At 38.6% G+C, this 17978-nt stretch overlaps 1 protein-coding gene across 6 annotated transcripts; it reads right to left on the bottom strand.

The window, feature by feature from the left end:
• Positions 1–25: 25 nt before the first annotated feature.
• Positions 26–17367, bottom strand: LOC103982958 (serine/threonine-protein phosphatase BSL3). 6 transcript variants are annotated; one of them, XR_671538.3, is made up of 22 exons: positions 16569–17367; positions 16158–16218; positions 15894–15972; positions 15660–15739; positions 15482–15576; positions 15255–15354; positions 13302–13371; positions 10728–10829; positions 10552–10633; positions 5952–6131; positions 3852–4122; positions 3420–3663; positions 3124–3294; positions 2359–2597; positions 1912–1996; positions 1699–1797; positions 1413–1612; positions 1244–1319; positions 1028–1163; positions 811–950; positions 565–705; positions 26–498 (listed from the first exon to the last, which is right to left on the bottom strand). XR_671538.3 is itself a non-coding variant. In XM_009400066.3 (21 exons), the coding sequence occupies exons 1-21, from the start codon at positions 16933–16935 to the stop codon at positions 622–624; spliced, it is 2961 nt and encodes a 986-aa protein (XP_009398341.2). In that variant the 5' UTR covers positions 16936–17367; the 3' UTR covers positions 26–621. The 6 variants fall into 6 exon arrangements, 2 of the variants coding, with proteins under 2 accessions (XP_009398341.2, XP_009398342.2); XR_671540.3 differs by having other exon boundaries at positions 26–488; XR_671539.3 differs by having other exon boundaries at positions 571–705.
• Between the last annotated feature and the right edge of the window lie 611 nt (positions 17368–17978).

Raw genomic sequence — 17978 nt, 5'->3', positions numbered from 1 at the left:
CGAGCAGTGTGAATAGCAAATGCAATAACGATCAAACAAACTCAGATGACTTATTATTGCTCAAGAAATAATATCCCATAGCCTTATATGAAAAATAGTTTCATAGACCAAAAAAAATTATCTGATAAGGATCATCCTCAAAGGTGAACATCACTCAAAACCTTATAATTACAGTGGAGAAGTGCTGCTAGTAAGGAAAAATCTATCATACAAGATTTCCCGTAGAGATCGTCGAAAACACCATCTTTCCGAAGAAGAGAGATGAACATACGAAAGAATTACCTAGACAATAAGCCTATGTGTGATATAAATAAATGGGTGACGCGAGACCACGTGCACTCACCTTATCCAACTGCAGAATATATAGAGGTTAAGCTCCACAACCACTCGGGCAACTTCAAATCGATCTCTTCCCTGATGAAGCAAATCAACCATCCGATGTGCTAAATGGCTCAGACCAGCTACTTAGCATCCTCAGATTCAGCCTCCTACGCCAAACTATTTAGACTGGTTAGCTCCTACACTCAGATTCCCTTGATTCAAACTGAGAAAGGTCAGTTAAACCTCCACCAGCGGCCTCCGATCAAAGAAGAGCGATGACTGCATCACTGGAGATGATTACTATATCCAGGCCAGAGAACCTCGATCATTTGCCACTTGAGGACGGCCCCTGGTCGGTGTAGGTGGTCTGTTGGCATTGAGCTCCTGATGAAACATGAAACGAGTAAATAGAATCAGATATAGTTACAATGTACTGCAAGCATCAAAAGGTCCAAAGACCGTGGACTTGTGGAAGAACCCATGTCACACCTGCATCCATGTATCCTCAATGCGACGCTCTGGTGATGTTTCAGGTGAATTGATGACAGGTGGTAAAGGATGAATTAGTTTTGGAACGACCACAAGATCTCTTCCCAAAACCAGGATTGCCCCTGCATTATTTGCAGTTCCTGTATATGGACCAAAAGAAAATTAGAAGAAAGAACATCTAAACTGACTACTATGCATGCCAAAGATGGATCCTTACCACAATAATTAGTTGCCGAGAAAAGAGTAATCAAATGACCCTGAGCAAAGCGCTCAAAACCATCCATGACACACTCGTGTGCTCGTATTATCAACTGGAGGTCATTATTATTGCAGAACTCCATAACACGGTCAGGCTGCCCCAGGCATTAAAATCTCGAAATAAGCACACAGTAGCAGAATAAAAAGTAAAATAAGCCAGACCTAAATCACTAACCCCAAAAGTAACCAAGCCTGGACCCCTAGCATTTGGCCTTAACCCCTCGACGCTGTCATTTTCTGTAGGATCAGACCTGCATGAATAACAACAAAAAACAATTATTTATAGATAAACTATAACAAATATCAGATAGTACTCATTTAATTTTAACTATTAAAATAATTACCATAGAAGATCCATAAGAACTACTGATCCTGTTTCCATTGTGATAGGCCGTTGAAGATTTGCAATCTGCTCTACATGATTTATGGACCGACCGATGCCACCATGCATGCAGATGATTTTCTTCTCAATTAAAGCAGATAAAGGTAGCCAATTGAACAATCGATTAATGCGGTGCCAACACCAGATTCCATCTCGTTCTCCCTGTTTCCACATGATGACAAATCATGATATGGAACAAGCTTTCTCAAATAATCACAATGGTAAAAGACGAGGATAAACATAATTACCATGCGCTCAATGCACTCAGTCCGGAACCCAAATAAAGCATTAATATCTGCTGCCTCATGGTTTCCACGAATTAAATGTACATTGTGAGGACACTCAACCTGCAATATCAATGATAAATATTTGGTTTAGTTTGGTAGACAGACTATTTTCTTAAAAAAATTCACAAGTAGAAGATTGAATCTCTAAGAACTTGCATGTGTCATAAAAACTACCTTCAATGCAAGGAGAAGAGCAATAGTTTCCAGACTATGCTGGCCACGATCAACATAATCACCCAAGAAGAGATAATCAATATAACTGAAAGTGGCAACGATAATACAATATTACAAGCAGAGCACAGGAAAATGAACAAACAAAAGATACTTCAAGACAGAAAATTGCACTCTTATCATGTTGAGAACTGTTGGTGAAAAACTAGTAGCTATTTGCACTGCAATATATGCCAGACAGGTAGAATGGATTGATCAAACTTGGTGTCTTAAGTATCAAACAATGTAACAAAGCAACAAGCCCAGAAAGATAAAAAAAGCTTGATTGTGTCTTAGACCAACTTAAAGAAACATACTTATATTTTATTAGATAACTTCCAGAAAAACCTTCTATTACAGGAATTCTATTGACTTACAATTAATGTACCTAATAAAATTAAAAATACTTACGATATGTCCCCTGCTGTTGAAGGAGCACCATACTCATCAAATAGACGCATGAGATCTCCAAACTGACCATGTAAATCACCAAAGATTTTGACAGGAGCTTTAATTTGTAGAACACTTGGTTCACTAGTGAATATTCTTTCTGCACTATCACAGAGATCAGCAATTTCATTGCAGTCTAAGAAGAACTGCCTGCGTACAGGAGGCTTCCAGCCACGAGGTTTTAATAGATGCGCAATAACCTATATGTTGAGAGCATGAGATTAAGTCACTGTGTGCAAGATACATATTCAACATAGCATCCAATGATCGATAACTGGTTCATAAATATCAAGCCAAAATTGCAAGACTTCATGAAGATTACATGCCGAATATAGCTCTTTATTGCATTATAAAATGGGTTATGCTATGGTACACCAAAGAACATTTTCGTTTCTATGGCTAAAATGAAACTTCGAGCCGCCACCCGTCGTCCGGGACTCTCCTCCACCTCCTCTTCTCCTCTACCGCCACCTCTCCCACCTCACCTCCTGTTCTCCTCCTCCTATCCCGCTCTTCTGCCCCTCCTCAGACTCTTTACTGCTCAGGCTCAGCAGCAGAGTCACATAACTGTATCATAACTGCTAGAATGATAAATTTGTACCTTATATATTAACTGGTCACTCCATAGCACCACCTAATGTAGGCAAAGATTATGATCCCTCGGTTCATATTTTTGGAGAGAGAAGCATTTGTACTGAAGTAAATGCCTTATAAATTCAGTGTTACCTTTTTTGGCACACTATTGATAGACATTTGTCGATCTAATAATTTCCTAGCTGCAGTTGCACTCTCAGGAGTGCCATAGCTGACCCTTCTGCCTTCATTTTCAAACTGATCAATTGAGAGCTGCCTGACCATACCACCCAAAGCACCACCTGTCTCTGCAGCTACAACCACCTGCAGAAAGTTCATGGTAAATTACACAGACCAAGAAAGAAGTTCTGTTCTTTTCCTGTTGTAGTTATCATTTGTACCAGATGACAAACATAGGTTAAAGCATGGGATCTTCTTTGTGTACTGACCGCTCTGTGATGTAGTCGAACACCAGCGGGTGTGACATTATTTGGTAAAGAAGGATCTGAAGCTTTACTCAGGTTCGAGACCTGTTTCTCACCAGGGGTAGCCTCTGAATCACGATCTTGATCAGGCAATTGCTCGATTTGTCCATTGACTTGTCGTGCCTTGGCAGCAGCTAAAGCAGCACTTATTGCCACGGCCTCTGCTGCTGAGGCTTCAACCAAGTACTCAACACCTTTTCCCAGTCTCCTGAACCAAAATAAGTCCTAAGTAATGGTTCCAACAAATTCTAGAAAATTCTGTCTTACGGTTTTATTGTTGCTGTTGTTGTCGTAGTAGAGCAATTTAGCAATTTGCAACAAAACTCCAATAATACTGTAATATTAAGTCAAAACGAAAAAAATCAAGATAAATCTTAATCCTAACTGATATACTACCTAGGTCCCAGGAGAATAACATTATCAGAGCTTATGTCAGTGTATGTATCCCCATTGACAGGAGGAGCCACAGGAGTTCCAAGCACAACTGCACCATCAGGGACCGCTTCAGGAATAGTATGTCTTGATCTTTCATTGGAGAAAATGTATCCTCCCGGTGATCTTCCTAGTACATTTGCAGCAGCAGCTGCAGCTGCAGCATGGGAAGCTGCACTTGTTGTTTCAGCAGCAGCCAGATCTTCGGCAACAAGTAGATCATCAAGAAGCATACCTGCAGTAAAATTCATGATCTAGCTAAAAAATGAAGCGACAAAATTTGTGATGATTATCACCATCAGAAAGAACAATAAGATCAGACATAAACGTGCATCACAAGAATACAATCCAAATATAACAAAAGCCAGTGTGCAAGGACATGTACAACATGACAGGACGAGTTAGAAAAGCATCTGCTTTGTGAGTCATGACAAACAGTTTGAGACAAAATGGCATCTCACAGGTGGAAATGGAAGAGTTACCTATGGCATATCTGCCAGCAGTCCTTAAATTTACTAACAAATTATTTGAAAATTACCATTTGTTCCACTGATAGGAGGGCATAATATCTGATTGAAAGTCCAAATTTTCCAGTTGATACTAATTGGGAATATCCAACCATATGTATGAATCACTTACAAACTAGAAGCAATCAAGTAGGATTTGAAACAATTGCTGTCATTATAACAAAAATGTAACAGTTATACTAGCACTAAACATCATCACGTTGTATTTACAGTATCTAAATTCCTGAGGAACTCCAATGCAGATCATGTGAGTGCTTAACACATGCTCATGTTGTACCTTAGTCTATGGAAAACTAGATAAACAAAAAGCTTAAATGGTTTTAAAGCTTCGAAGGGCATTGCAAAGCAAAATAGGAGTATAAATGGTAAGTCAGTCAAGGCATGGACAAATAGATCGGTCAAAAAAGATGTGTCCAATGTATGATCACATGGCTCAAAAATATTCCGGTTCAGATCCAGCTTCTACAAGTTACCTCCTGCACCGATCAAGATTTCAATTTCACAATTTTTACAAGCACTTGTTTGTTAAAACTTTCAAATCTAATAATGTGTTTAAATGTAAAATCATTATGCTTGTTAAATATGTAAATTCCTCATCCTTTCTGCTCTCTTCATTCTACTTGCCTAAACAGCTTTTATATATATATATATATATATATATATATATATATATATATATATATATATATATATATATATATATATATATATATATATATATATATATATATATATATATACATACATATATACACATACAGATATACATACACATATACATATACACAAGGTCTGCCATACCGAAACATACGGTCCGTACCGGGCAGTACATACCGGTCCGACAAGTTATCGGTATGCGGATCGTCTAGTACCGCTACAGTACTATAATGTAGCACTATAGCAGTGCTACAGTATGAATAATATAGAATTGTTCGGTACACCCTGATGTACCGCTCAGTACACCGGTACCGTACCATACTGAGCTCGGGTCAAAATGCCAGTACGGTATGGTACGACGAACCTTGCATATACATATACATATACATATATATATATATATGTCAGCAGTTTCAGAAAGACTCGGTGCCATGCAATACTCGATAAGTCAACCATTCCAGCCTCCATTTATTATGCGGCAGAAAGACTACGTGTTAGTTCTGTTGGAAACTACACCAAGTAGTTTGAATCTAATTAGGACTTCTAAATACTTACCAGTCCTAACAAGTTTTTCATTCTCACTAACAAATATTTAAACTCCTACCAATGCTACAAGGACTGCATTATTAAATAGGAAAGGAATTAATACTATGGAGAACAACTAACCAAGGTAAAAAAGAAACTACAGGGATGAATGCTTATAAGATTAAAATTAAGACGGAGATGACAAGCATGAATGCTCATAAGACAAACCATAATACTTCACACAATGTCATGAACAAGCAGATCAGCAAGACTGGGGTAGTATCAGTTAACATATTACTACTTTATATTTGTTAAAACTAACATTGATGTTAAAAATATCACTTCCAATTCTTACCTCCACGTAAACCTCCATGAACAAAAATTAGATCTCCAACTGCAGCAGCTGCATGCCTACAACGCCGTGTTAGCTCAACAGAAGCATCTCCACCAGCTGCATCAACACTGTATCTTCCTGTTCTGGGACTTGTAACAACAGACTTTGTGTCACACCAAACTCCAGCAGCAGTGTCCAGTACTAAAACAAACAAACATATATAGTTCATCTGAAGACCTTGCAAAGGAAGTTGCATGATACAGAATTAAAAAAATTATAACAAGGATGCTTTAGGCATTATGGGCATAATTAAATGGATATTCCAGTCATGTTATGTTGACCAAGCAAACATACTAATCCAGTATCTACATGGACGTGTCTTATGACAAGGCCTAAAATGCTTTAGTCTACACTATAAACTGTAACACGTAGGCAATTATATATTTTCCCTACTATTGTGATGTAAAACTACTAGAATATTAAATAACTTACCAACTCATCACTGATGATCTCATCAAAATACCACATATATCCTATAATGCTTGCATAATTAAATCCACTTGGCCTGACTCCCTAGTGGGACTGAGGAAACATCTTGGATGTCATTCTAGCCCATCATATTAGCCTCGGAGGAGAGTTGCAATGTGGTTCGGATACCATTGCAATGACCAGTGTAACTTTGATGGAGTCAGCTTTGGGCACATGACAAAATGCTTAACCAATTAACTATATGCATGTATGTACTTCAACTTCTTGACATGGGATCATTCTCATCAGGAGACATGTAGCACAGTATCCCCTTCAGGGTTCTCACTGTTTAAAAAAATGTTAAGCACTAAATAATTAGCCTAGCTGCTATTACTTAATCATGTGCTAGACTAGTCTAAAGTTGGGCAGCTTGTCAACCAACACTATCTCATTGCTTCAACAAATGGCATTTGCAATTGTCCCAGGCGCGAGCAGCTGGAGGGCTCGCCTAGGCGCTCGGGCGAGGCGAGGCGAGGCCCGAGCGCCTCGCTAATGTCCCAGGCGGCGCGCTTCAAACAGGCGCCGCTTGGGCGCTCGCCCGAGCCCAGGCGCTGGGTGCTTCGGGCGAGCGCCTGGGTAAACCAAGTGACCGAACCAGGATTTTAGGTCTGGTTCGGTTGTTAGTTGGTTCAATCGAACCAACTAAACCGATATAACCCTTACCCAACCCTAACCCGCCGCCGCTCCCGATCTCGCTGCTCGTCGCTACTGCTCCCGTTGCCGCTGCTCGTCGATGTCGCTGCTCGCGCCTCCCGCGAGCCCTCCAGCTGCTCGCGCCTCCCGCGAGCCCTCCCGCTGCTCGCGACTCCCGCGAGCCCTCCCGCTGCTCACGCCTCTCGCGAGCCCTCCCTCTGCTCGCGACTCCCGCTGCTCGCGCCTCCCGCGAGCCCTTCCGTTGCTCGCGCCTCCCGCTCCCTTTCCCTTTCCCGCCGCTGCCGCCGCTCGCCACTGCTTCCCGCCGCTCTTAGATTTTCTTAATTTAATAGCATATTTTTATTTAAAATTTTAAATAATTATATTTATTAATTATATTATATATTTTTATATTTTAGCGCCTCGCTTCGCTCGGGCGAGCGCCTAGCGCTTTTTAAATCACTGGTTGACAAGAATTGATAGAAAATGGAAGAAGTAGAGAGAAGTAAAGAAATCTAAGAAATAATATAGTAACAGGCTGATGGTACTAAAACCAATTAACTAGATCGTCAATTTACAACAAAAATCACTGATGTAAGTGAGTCAACTAGTTGCCATCTATGTAATTAAACAATCATCAGGTGTTAATATGCTAAAGCAACACCTACGGTATAAATTGAATAACCAACAGATGGCCCTAGTCCTGGCAAGAACCCTTTCAAGCCCAAACCTTTTCTTAAAATCAAGGTCAAAATACTGATCTAACCAATATGTACCAACTAGCATTTATTGGCCTGAACAACAACCAGTAATGTTTCATATACATCATTACTATCCGACATTCATTTTTTATTATTTTTCAGCAAAATCGGAGAATATATGTCTGCATCTGCTTGGTATACAGTACTATACCAGTCCAATAGCCTATTTAAAGTGGTATAGGACTAGTATTTAAATAATACTTAAAAGTCAGGTTTCCATATGGAATTAAACATGAATGGCCTGACATCAACTTGGCCTACATCATGTTAGCCCATACAGGAGGGGCACATAGATACTGTCATATATTTGTAAAAGCATACATAACCCACAAGCCTAATAACTAATGATTTGCATGGAGCTAATTCTTGTCAACATGACCAAATATATTTACATCCAGGTTGTTAGTAGTAAGTCAATCCAAGTCAGTCTTTCCAAAGATTCCATCAAGGATATACTATGGTAAAGCACATGCATCTTAATGGAGGCAGTAATCTACATGATAGAAGAATCATGCTCCAGTTGCTTCAGTTGTAATTGTGAAACATTATTTTAATTGCTTGCCACCCTAGGCATCTCAAAGAAACATGCTTGACAAGTTGCTTCAAGAACTCTTGTTTTTAGCAAACAACTACAAAATGCCATTGATCACAAACTTTTGGAGATGAGTACATGGTTTCTTCACCAGCATTAATAAAGGCAAAGTCAGCAGATAATCCAAATTATCAAAGTTCCATCATTTCCCTTCTTAATTCTTCTAAACAATTCTTCTCTAAACTTCTCTTAGTACCTCCAACAACAACTGCACTTACTAGTAAAAGTTTATATCTTCTTTGTAAAAACCTAAACCACCTTAGATAACCCTCCCTCCCCCTCCCCCAAACTCTCTCCCCCAGGTCTCTCTCTATCCTATTTTATTATCAATTGGCATATTTAATTGTATCCTTAGGTTAACACCAAAAAACTACCATTAAGTTTTCATATTGCTACACTTGTGAAAGTTGCTGTTTCTCAAGCACTTGATATTTTAACACATCAATAGATCATGTTAAACCTATCTTAGTAAAATTTTAATATAAGTGCCAGGGTGATGTCACAACACTTTAGAAACTGCTCTCCATCTTGACCATCCACATCAACCACTTCAATTACACATCATATTATTCTTAATCTCCCTGTTTATAAATAATGCATCTAAAGATTGCATATTTAGCACCATGATGTGACTCTCAAAATTAACTTCCACTGCAATAAACCAAAAAATACAGGAGCTTTTTACAATATCAATGCAAGGGCTAGTGGTTTTCGAGGTACTTCAAGCGTGACAAGCAACCCAACCAGGTAAATCTCCTCCAATTTCCTAGCTCCCCACAACTACTAATGTTTTGCATCCAACAAAACTATTTAGTTTGCCACTAAATGCATTCAAAGCCACTTATGAATCATCAAGAATTCAAGATACACTATCCTCTACATATGTTAGTGGTCACGAGCAAGGATTGAGGAAAAGCAGTGTACCTCTCAGCTGAACCAGTTCATATTTGTCAAGTGACAGGCAACCTGGTTGACTTGATTTTTAAACTGGGTTTCCATCAAAGACCATCTAGTTACAGCAAAAAAATTAAAAAAACAAAATTGATTGGCTTGGACCAAACTCAATCCAGATCAGCACAAAGCTTAACTCAAAAAAAATCATTAAATACAGTTTGTCACTTTCTTCTCTTTATTCTTCATGCCGACACCATCTGCCATTTAGTAGAAAAGAAGAGAAAGAAAGGTTTCAACCTCCCCTTCATTTCCTTTTTATATTGGGGTTTTGTCCGTTGTTTCATCATATTTTTCCTTTTTTCTAACAAGTCACACTCATATTGATGTACTGAACCAGACTAGCTGGCAACTGACTAGGATTCCTGGATTAAAACCATTGGTTGGAGCCTGGAGGTTGGAAGAACCAACAATGGGCAAACCATAGGATTCCTGACTAGGATCCCTGCCCCTTGTCAGTTATCTTCATGAACTAGGCTTTCTTTATTACATGGTCTTCCATTCCAGTTCCACTGGTGAGTTGTACTTTTGTGCGCCACCATATTGTGAATTGTTTTTCTACAGTTCATTCTTCAAGTAAGCAAGTCTTGGTTCTGCCAGAACCCAAATTATTTTATGCAATCTAGCATAGGGTAAGGGTTTAAATACTGACAAGATTGGTATGTATGTATTGATGCTTACTGATCCAACCCAGTAATAATATCAAAACATATAGCTTGACACTGCTACATACACATTTTTTATTTTTTATAATTTTATTCAATGATACTGCATGCTTCAGGTTGGTATACCATCAGGTATATCAGAACCATATCAGTCTGAAGTAACTAAAACTAGCATATGACTAGTATTAAAATCTTTGCATCAGGATATTATGCCAATTCTCAAAAGTTGGTTTTTCATCTGAACAATTCTAAATTATGAGTTAGAGACTCGGAATGAAAGATAAATGTTAACCATACATCGTAACAGATTGAAAAAACACTATCATCTCAGAATGATTTAACACTATAATAACTCTAAATTTCCATGCCAAAGGCAACCAAGCAATGTTCTTTCTTGCTGACATATGACAGGAGCTAACATGCCAAAGCCAAGTGACAAGTCACAATCTACATAAAATATCAAAAATTTCCAATATGTGATTATGAAGTACCTGCAATACTCGAAGAATCTTCTACCATGCGTCCACCACCAAGAGCCCCTCCAGAGACATGAAGTCTTGCATTGACAAAAACCTGCAACATTATTGATATTTTACTTCATTGAATTTGATAATGACACAAACACAGAGATAATGAGAAAAATTTGTAGAAGAAATGCAAGTCTTACAGCAGCATGTTGGTATCTTGGTGATGGAGAGACACCAGGAGCTATAGCCCACTCCCAACGACCATCCCTATGTTTTGCAAGACCATATGCACTTGAAAGTGGCTGCAGGAACAACACATTACATGTAAATCAATCACCAGAATTCATGTTCAGTAAATAGATAAAGCACAGTACAAAGCTTGCATCCTTGCTTATCAACAGGCATAGTTGTAAAGAATGCTATTAACCTTGAAATGCATCATAACTTGCTAAATAAAATAAGACTAGTTACAGAAGATTTTGGAAAAGTGCCCGTTCTTGAAAATTATAAAAAAAAACAATGCTAGCAAAAATTTTTACAAGGATACATAGCATCTCTGGTTATTGGAACATTTTCTGGAAAGATATGATTGAAAAAGGATGTTCTACAAGAAAATCATTTTTAATAAGAGATTCTGCTAATAAGGATGACAATCTCTTAAATAAAAAATGAAAGCAAATATTATCTAAGAATTGATAGATGGAACAATTGATTCCTTAATTTAAGAAATTAAAAAAAATTATTTGTATATTTTTTTCTTTCTTGTATTTAGCGTCTATAAAAAGGGGGAAGACATTCTAAGTGAATGAAAATTTGTACCTTTCCAAATTATATGCGAGTCTTGTGTTTAGGAGGAAAGGGATGTAATATAAAATTGGACAAATAAATCAAATTTTGTGTTTTGCCACGTTATATGTGCGTGGTGCATTCTTTTTCACAATGGTGCTCTCATCTTTCTTGTGTGAGATGTGATAAGTTGTAAGAACTCCATTCTTAGGGACTTAATTCTTGAGCTAGCGTGCCCGGTATTTATCTATTTTTTTCTTTTATCTAATAAATGTCAGTTTTCTATTCCCCAATCGTCAAATACTAGAAAAAAATAGCTTCTCTGTTCATCCATGTTCGTCTTACATCAAATTTGGTAGGGGAGCATTTTGTCCTACACCATATTTGGTATCAGAGCATCATGTCCTACATTAGTATCATGAGGTTAGTTTGCTATTATATTCCTTTAGCTACTATATATGCACATACCTATCAAACTATTGATAGAAAAAACCCCCAAATTCCAAGAAGCAACAAAATATGCATTAACCTTCATGTGGAGTTGTACCAATAAGGTGTATATACTCACATCTTAGGCAATGTACCTAGTATAAAGTTAAAAAGAATCTTCAGTGACAGTAACCCCTCAATTATTATTAATCCATGCTCCAAACTTTGTACTCACCCTAGAAAATCCATTATTTTCCAAAATTTACTGTTAAGTGTAAAATCTAAGACCAACAAAAGCTGTATCAAAGCTTAAGTCATGGTTCATATTTTATTTTGCTTTTATCAAATGACCTAAACAATTGAAAATTAAGAGAAAGAATATCTAATCACCACAATCTCAGAAGAGCCACAGAAGTCCGTTGACATTTTCCAAACAAATTTTGAAGTTGTATCAAATGACTAATCTTATCATTCCCCTAATGGCGTCAACTCATCTCCAACCTGCTATACGTAAGTCAACAGTCCTTTATGGACTCCAATACAATGTTTACAATTTTCAGTGGTCTATATATAGTAGTTAAGACTCAGGCTGAAGTTACAACTGGCTAAAAAATTTGATCTGAATTGACATAGATTTCTTTTGAGACTAAAATCCATATATTTTTGCGCTCTCTTAGTTTTGGTCTCTTTTTCTCCCACTCTGATAATTTATTTTGAAGTCGAATGCATACGTCCATTAATGCAATAGCACACTGATACCAATTTGACATGAACGAAGAACCCCAAATATCTCATATAGATTCAACCAACAGCTCATTCCTTGGGACCTTTGTCATAATGGTGAAAAGATCAGTGTACTTTTGATTGTACAATTGTCATCTTTTATGATTTTTTATTTGGAGTATTTATCTTAAAAATTCTTGATATTCTCTTCAGTGGCTCTAGAAAGTTGCTACAGATTTGACTTATTGCAATTATGTAAGTCATCGGCAATGAGAATCTTAAACCCAAACATATTGAATTGCATCTCATCTTATGAAGCAGGATAGTTCATGGTAGTATGCAGCCCCAGTGGTACTTCTGATGGTTTCCAAAGTTTTTAGACCTTTTTAGTTTCTCTGATTCTTGATTAGCTATCTATTTTGAATATGTCTCCTTATTCACAAGGTTGTATGAATTTTCTTAATTAATATGTCAAGCTTTTTCCCATGACCAACATACATGCTACTGTTAATGAGAAGAATTACATTTTTTAAAAAGACTATCAATCGAACAGACTTTTCACCCTCCAAATTCTTCTCATATATTTTGGTACACATTTAACAAAATATCTGTGATCTAAGTTTCTCCCTTTATACTTCTAGTTTCTCACTTAGTCAATGAATTTGAAGTACTTAAATCCAACAAAGAAGCCTTATGCAAATGCCCCGCAAAGGCAGCATATAGAAGCCACCTTGTGAAAGCAAAATTGAAGCTTCATTGATGCAAGAATGCAACTAGTTTGAATCACTGTCATTAAACTTTTGTTTTACATATAATAAAAATCAATTTTCACTCACCACTCCATTTGCATCCCTCCCACCACAAAGCAAGAGAAGACCATCAGAGCGTGCACTTGCAGTTGCATACCTAAGACAACAAAATGTCTCTAAACTTCATTTAACTTGGTGAACAATCAAACATATATATCATGGATGAAAAAAATGACAACCGGTACAAGCAGTCATATGGTAGAAGCACAGAATTTACATTATAGTCAACTTTCTAACAACTTTCACCTCAAAGCCCATACAACAGCAACAGTAGTCATATGGGGTTCAGTCTCAATAGACAAGTGGCGCCATTATCAGGATTAATCAGATGCAAACCATATAACATTAAAAGCATAATTGGTTATTAGTTAAGAACATAATGTTACAAAAAAAATTAAATACATATAAAGTTAAGAAATATCACACAATATAACTAAACAGAAGTCAGGAAGGTGAATGATAAGCTATTGATAATTTCATATTTACAAATATAGACAAGGTGATGAATGCCAAAGGTGGAAAAGAAGCAATTAACTAATACACTTAGAGGAGGATATATAATATTCATGAAAAAGATAGAACATTCAAAAGCGGCAAAAGAATGAACAACCGATAAAAGGGATACAATGATACCAAATATCGAACGATCTGCTAGTTGACAAAAGGATCTAGAGACACCAACAGACTCTTGAGTCTTGATTGTGAACAAATAGTTTGTAATAATACAGACTAAAACGGTAAAGTATCATAGAATGGTGCTAATATATTGGTGAGAGTATACATATTTAGTATTATAATAAAAAAAAGGAACATGCTGTACCCCAGCCAATAGACCAGGTGAGATATGGGAGGGTATGTTGTGGACAACGGAATCATTTTCTCATAATTAACAACCCTCATATAACTTAATAACTAGTTGTACTGTTTGATAAATATCCACTTGCAGATAACCTGATGTCTATCCACCACTATTTGAGTCCACAATGTGCAGAACATGTGCCAAGAGCTAGTATTAATAATAGAACCAGGGAACAAGTCCTATGTTGTCTAAGAAAATATTTTTCTTTTCATTTTAAAGAAGCAATTGCAACCATGCATCATAAAGTCATGCTGGCATAATATGTTCCCCAATTTCCCATGGTGCATGCACCAGCAACATGTCTAGATATGCACAAGCACACATGCATACACATGTCACTCTGTAGATTGAAGTACAGTCTAGCAACGCTATGCACATATGCATGAACACAAAGGCAATTAACATAAAGCAAAGAGTGCAAGTAAGAAGCTAGCAAGGCATGTACCAGAAACAAATTGTAGTGTACAAGCATGATAGACAACCATGCCTACAGTTCTTCTTCTCCCTTCCAAAACACATGCAATACAATATGCACTACAATAGTCACTTATAGATGGAAAATCTCAAATGATGGATCACATCTGGAGCTAGTATGATATTTTTGAAGATTATGGTACACCGTACATCCATCTTTCAACTTTCAAGATTGTAAAATTTTAACATAAGTATTCTCATGGCTTAAAAGAACCAATTATACACTAAAAAATCCAAAAACTATCATAGTTTTCAAAGGTTCATGGCTGGAGCTACTGTCGGACAAATCAGTTTATGCAATGATATCATACAATTTCTAGACGATATGATGCATCAAACTCAAAAGCTCCTATGAGCTAGCCAGGAAAATAAAACAATCCACTTTAAGAATAAACATCCATTGATGAAATAATTTTTTAAATGACATTGAATAAGAAATCTTTACATGCTACTGGATTTAAATTGAACCAGAACAAAAACATAAGTGGATGAAAATATGACCATGCCATTATGCAACAAAAAAAAACATTTTGACTAGGCCATGCAGTATAAAATACTAATGTGCCAGATTACCCCTAGAGAACAAATTGTTACAAGGCATCACTCTTGTAGGTGAAAAAAATTAAACTATTGCTTAGAGTACTCACATGCAGGGGGGTGGACCTTCACCTTCCGGTTCCAACTTCCTCCATTCATAGGGTTTGGCAGCAGTATCGAGGGCCCAAACATCAGCCAAAGGCCGCTTCCCTGACATAATAACTTGTTTTCACAAACTCATATACATATCGTCCAAAACTCCAAATGCTAAAACATCACAAGTACTTTGGAGGTACAAAAACAGCACACAATTATATACAATAAAAAATGATCCTACCATCATTTCCACCAATTGCCAATAGGAATCTTTGTCCAACTAAAGCCATCACATGTCCATAACGTGGTCCTGGACCGGGTCCTTGGACAACAACCCTATGTTCAAGAATGTTACTTCATTAGTGATAACAACATAGTTGTGTAAAAGTTAAAGCTGGTTGCCTTGATATGATTATAACCTATGCCACCGTGGCCGCTGTTGTGTTAGGTCCAGAACCTGAAGATCCTCTGCAGACAAGCCGGCAGGACCAATTCCACCCTGAACAAATGACAAAAAATAAAATCTTATATAAGAATGTCCTCAAAGTTTATGGTTTTTTACTCGAGTAAATCAGTACTAACAAGGAGAGTTTTAGCATCTTATATAAAGCACTATTAAAAAAAAACTACTCAATATAAAAATTTAGAAGTACCTGAATTACCACCATAGTGCCCACAGCAGTTGCAACATGTGCAGCTCTGGGTGATGGTGGTTCTCCAAGAGGTGTTAGCCTAAGAACACATCAGCATTCAGCACTATGTCATACAAATATATATATATATATATATATATATATGGAATGACTGCAAGATCTTGTTCACACAGAAATCATTAATTTGCCACATAAATCAACGTCAAATACAGGTATGATATTTGGTGTGTAAGAAATAAATCAATTCTCAATTAATAGATGTACCTTGTCCATTTGTTAGATAGCACATCATAACAATGAACATCAGCTGTTGCACCTGCAAGACCTGCAATCAATGGGGAAGCAGATGAAACAATGAGATCTTTGAGTTTTCACAAATTTAAGCCAACACCCAAGAAACCAACTCAGATACAAGCTGATGCATCTCACGGTCAAATAGCATAATTCAACATTATTTCTTGCTTCTGCCTACTACAATTTTCCTGAGTAGCTAGAATAGATCCCTATGAGTTCAATTAAGATTGCTCAACTCGTATCTATTTGTTACAGTTTTAATCCCAGGCAAAGGTTCTTCTATAACAAGAGATAGGGTACCAATACAAGTTAGCAATTGGGATGCACACTGATGCAGGAAATTAAGGAATGAAACTTTAGATATCAACATAGGAAACATACGGATGCCAGCACTTCCTGCGGGCGATGCCGGAGCTGCAGAATTGCCCTCGAGCGCTGTCGCACCACCGAACAGTATAAGTCGCGGCCCAATGTACCCAGGAGTTCCCTCCTCCCCAACGGCCGCCACGGCTGTAAGCGTGTGGCCGCACCTGCATCCGGGCCCATCCTCCTTCTTCTCTATGATCGCGTTCACCACCGAGAACGTCGGCGCGGGCCTCGGCCCGGCAGCAACCGCCTGCGCCTCCACCGGCGAAGACGCGGTCCCAGACGCGGGCAGCGGTGAGGAAGTCCCGTTCGCGGGGTCATGGTGCTTTGCCGCGGCCGGATCGTGGTCGGGTTCCGCGGGCATCGAGGAGTCAACCTCCATAGCGCGGCAGCTCGTCGCGGTGGCGGATATCAGGGACTGGAATCAGAAGGGGGAAGCGACCCTATGATTCGGTCCACCGGCCAACGCTCCTCCACCGCGCCCCTGGCGCCGTCGGCATCACCTCCGCCCGTAAAGGACAAGGGTTACGGAAGCCACCTGACCACCACCCGGCGAAGGAGGAGCCCAATCGCTCGGACTCGGTCGCCGTATCGGATCGCGACGAGTAATAGTGATGAGGGAGGGGGAGAAGGGGGAGGGAAAGAGATCTCGCCTTTTGTCGTTGGATTCTTCTCCTTTCGTCGTAATCCAACTCTTACTGGAAATAGGAATTCGAAGCGGGAATGGATCGGGAATTAGAGGGGAGGAGCGAAATAAGTGAGGGAATTCCCATTCGTGTTTGGTCTCCGCCGTGTTCTTGTCCCTTTTTTTCTTCTTATTTTCTTATTTTTTTATTTCTTTTTAATAGCCTCTTCATAATAAGAAGGCTTCCAGCTCTGCCTGCTTGTAGTTTACCCGCATCGGGTACCCGAAAGCGTTCTGTGCGGGTCCCACAGCGGGTCCCGCGTCGCTTTTATTTTCCTTCTTTACCTCTATTGCCCCGAAGGAGGCCCCGAGGCGGTCGCTCACCGTCTGACCTTTGGACCCACGAGTAGGGGCCCACAGTGTTCCCCCGCTTTGAGTTTTCCTACTCCGGTTTTCTTTACTCGTTTGCTTACCCGGCCTTGCGATTGGAGGCGACGAAGGGTAGACCGGTGGGGATGCACAAGGGCCACGTCTACGGTATTGGGCTCCACCCGATGGTTGCTCCAATCATATCGCAGGTAGGAGTCGGGTGCCGCACCGAAGGAGCAAAACAGTTTGGACGGACGAAGAATTTTGGAGAGGATTTTCCTATTTTCTATTTTTCCATTGGATCGCTTCATATGATATATGACATTTAAGACGATGGACGCTAAACGCTGATAAATTATTCCATCCCAATTGAAAATAAAAATAAAAATATGAAAATATATAATAAAGATCATAAATTCATTATTCTTTAA

Source organism: Musa acuminata, chromosome BXJ2-4, assembly GCF_036884655.1.
Source record: "Musa acuminata AAA Group cultivar baxijiao chromosome BXJ2-4, Cavendish_Baxijiao_AAA, whole genome shotgun sequence".
In the NCBI taxonomy this organism is placed as follows: domain Eukaryota; kingdom Viridiplantae; phylum Streptophyta; class Magnoliopsida; order Zingiberales; family Musaceae; genus Musa; species Musa acuminata.
Note: the sequence above shows the minus strand (reverse complement) of the source record. Positions and strands in the feature narration are given on the sequence as shown.

Excerpts from the sequence above, each read along its gene's own strand:
- LOC103982958 (XM_009400066.3), bottom strand. The coding sequence starts at position 16,935 with ATGGAGGTTGACTCCTCGATGCCCGCGGAACCCGACCACGATCCGGCC. Across the intron at positions 15,740-15,893 it reads GCACTATGGTGGTAATTCAG|GGTGGAATTGGTCCTGCCGG; the intron begins GTACTTCTAAAT and ends TCATTTGTTCAG. Across the intron at positions 1,613-1,698 it reads CTGAGTGCATTGAGCGCATG|GGAGAACGAGATGGAATCTG; the intron begins GTAATTATGTTT and ends ATGTGGAAACAG.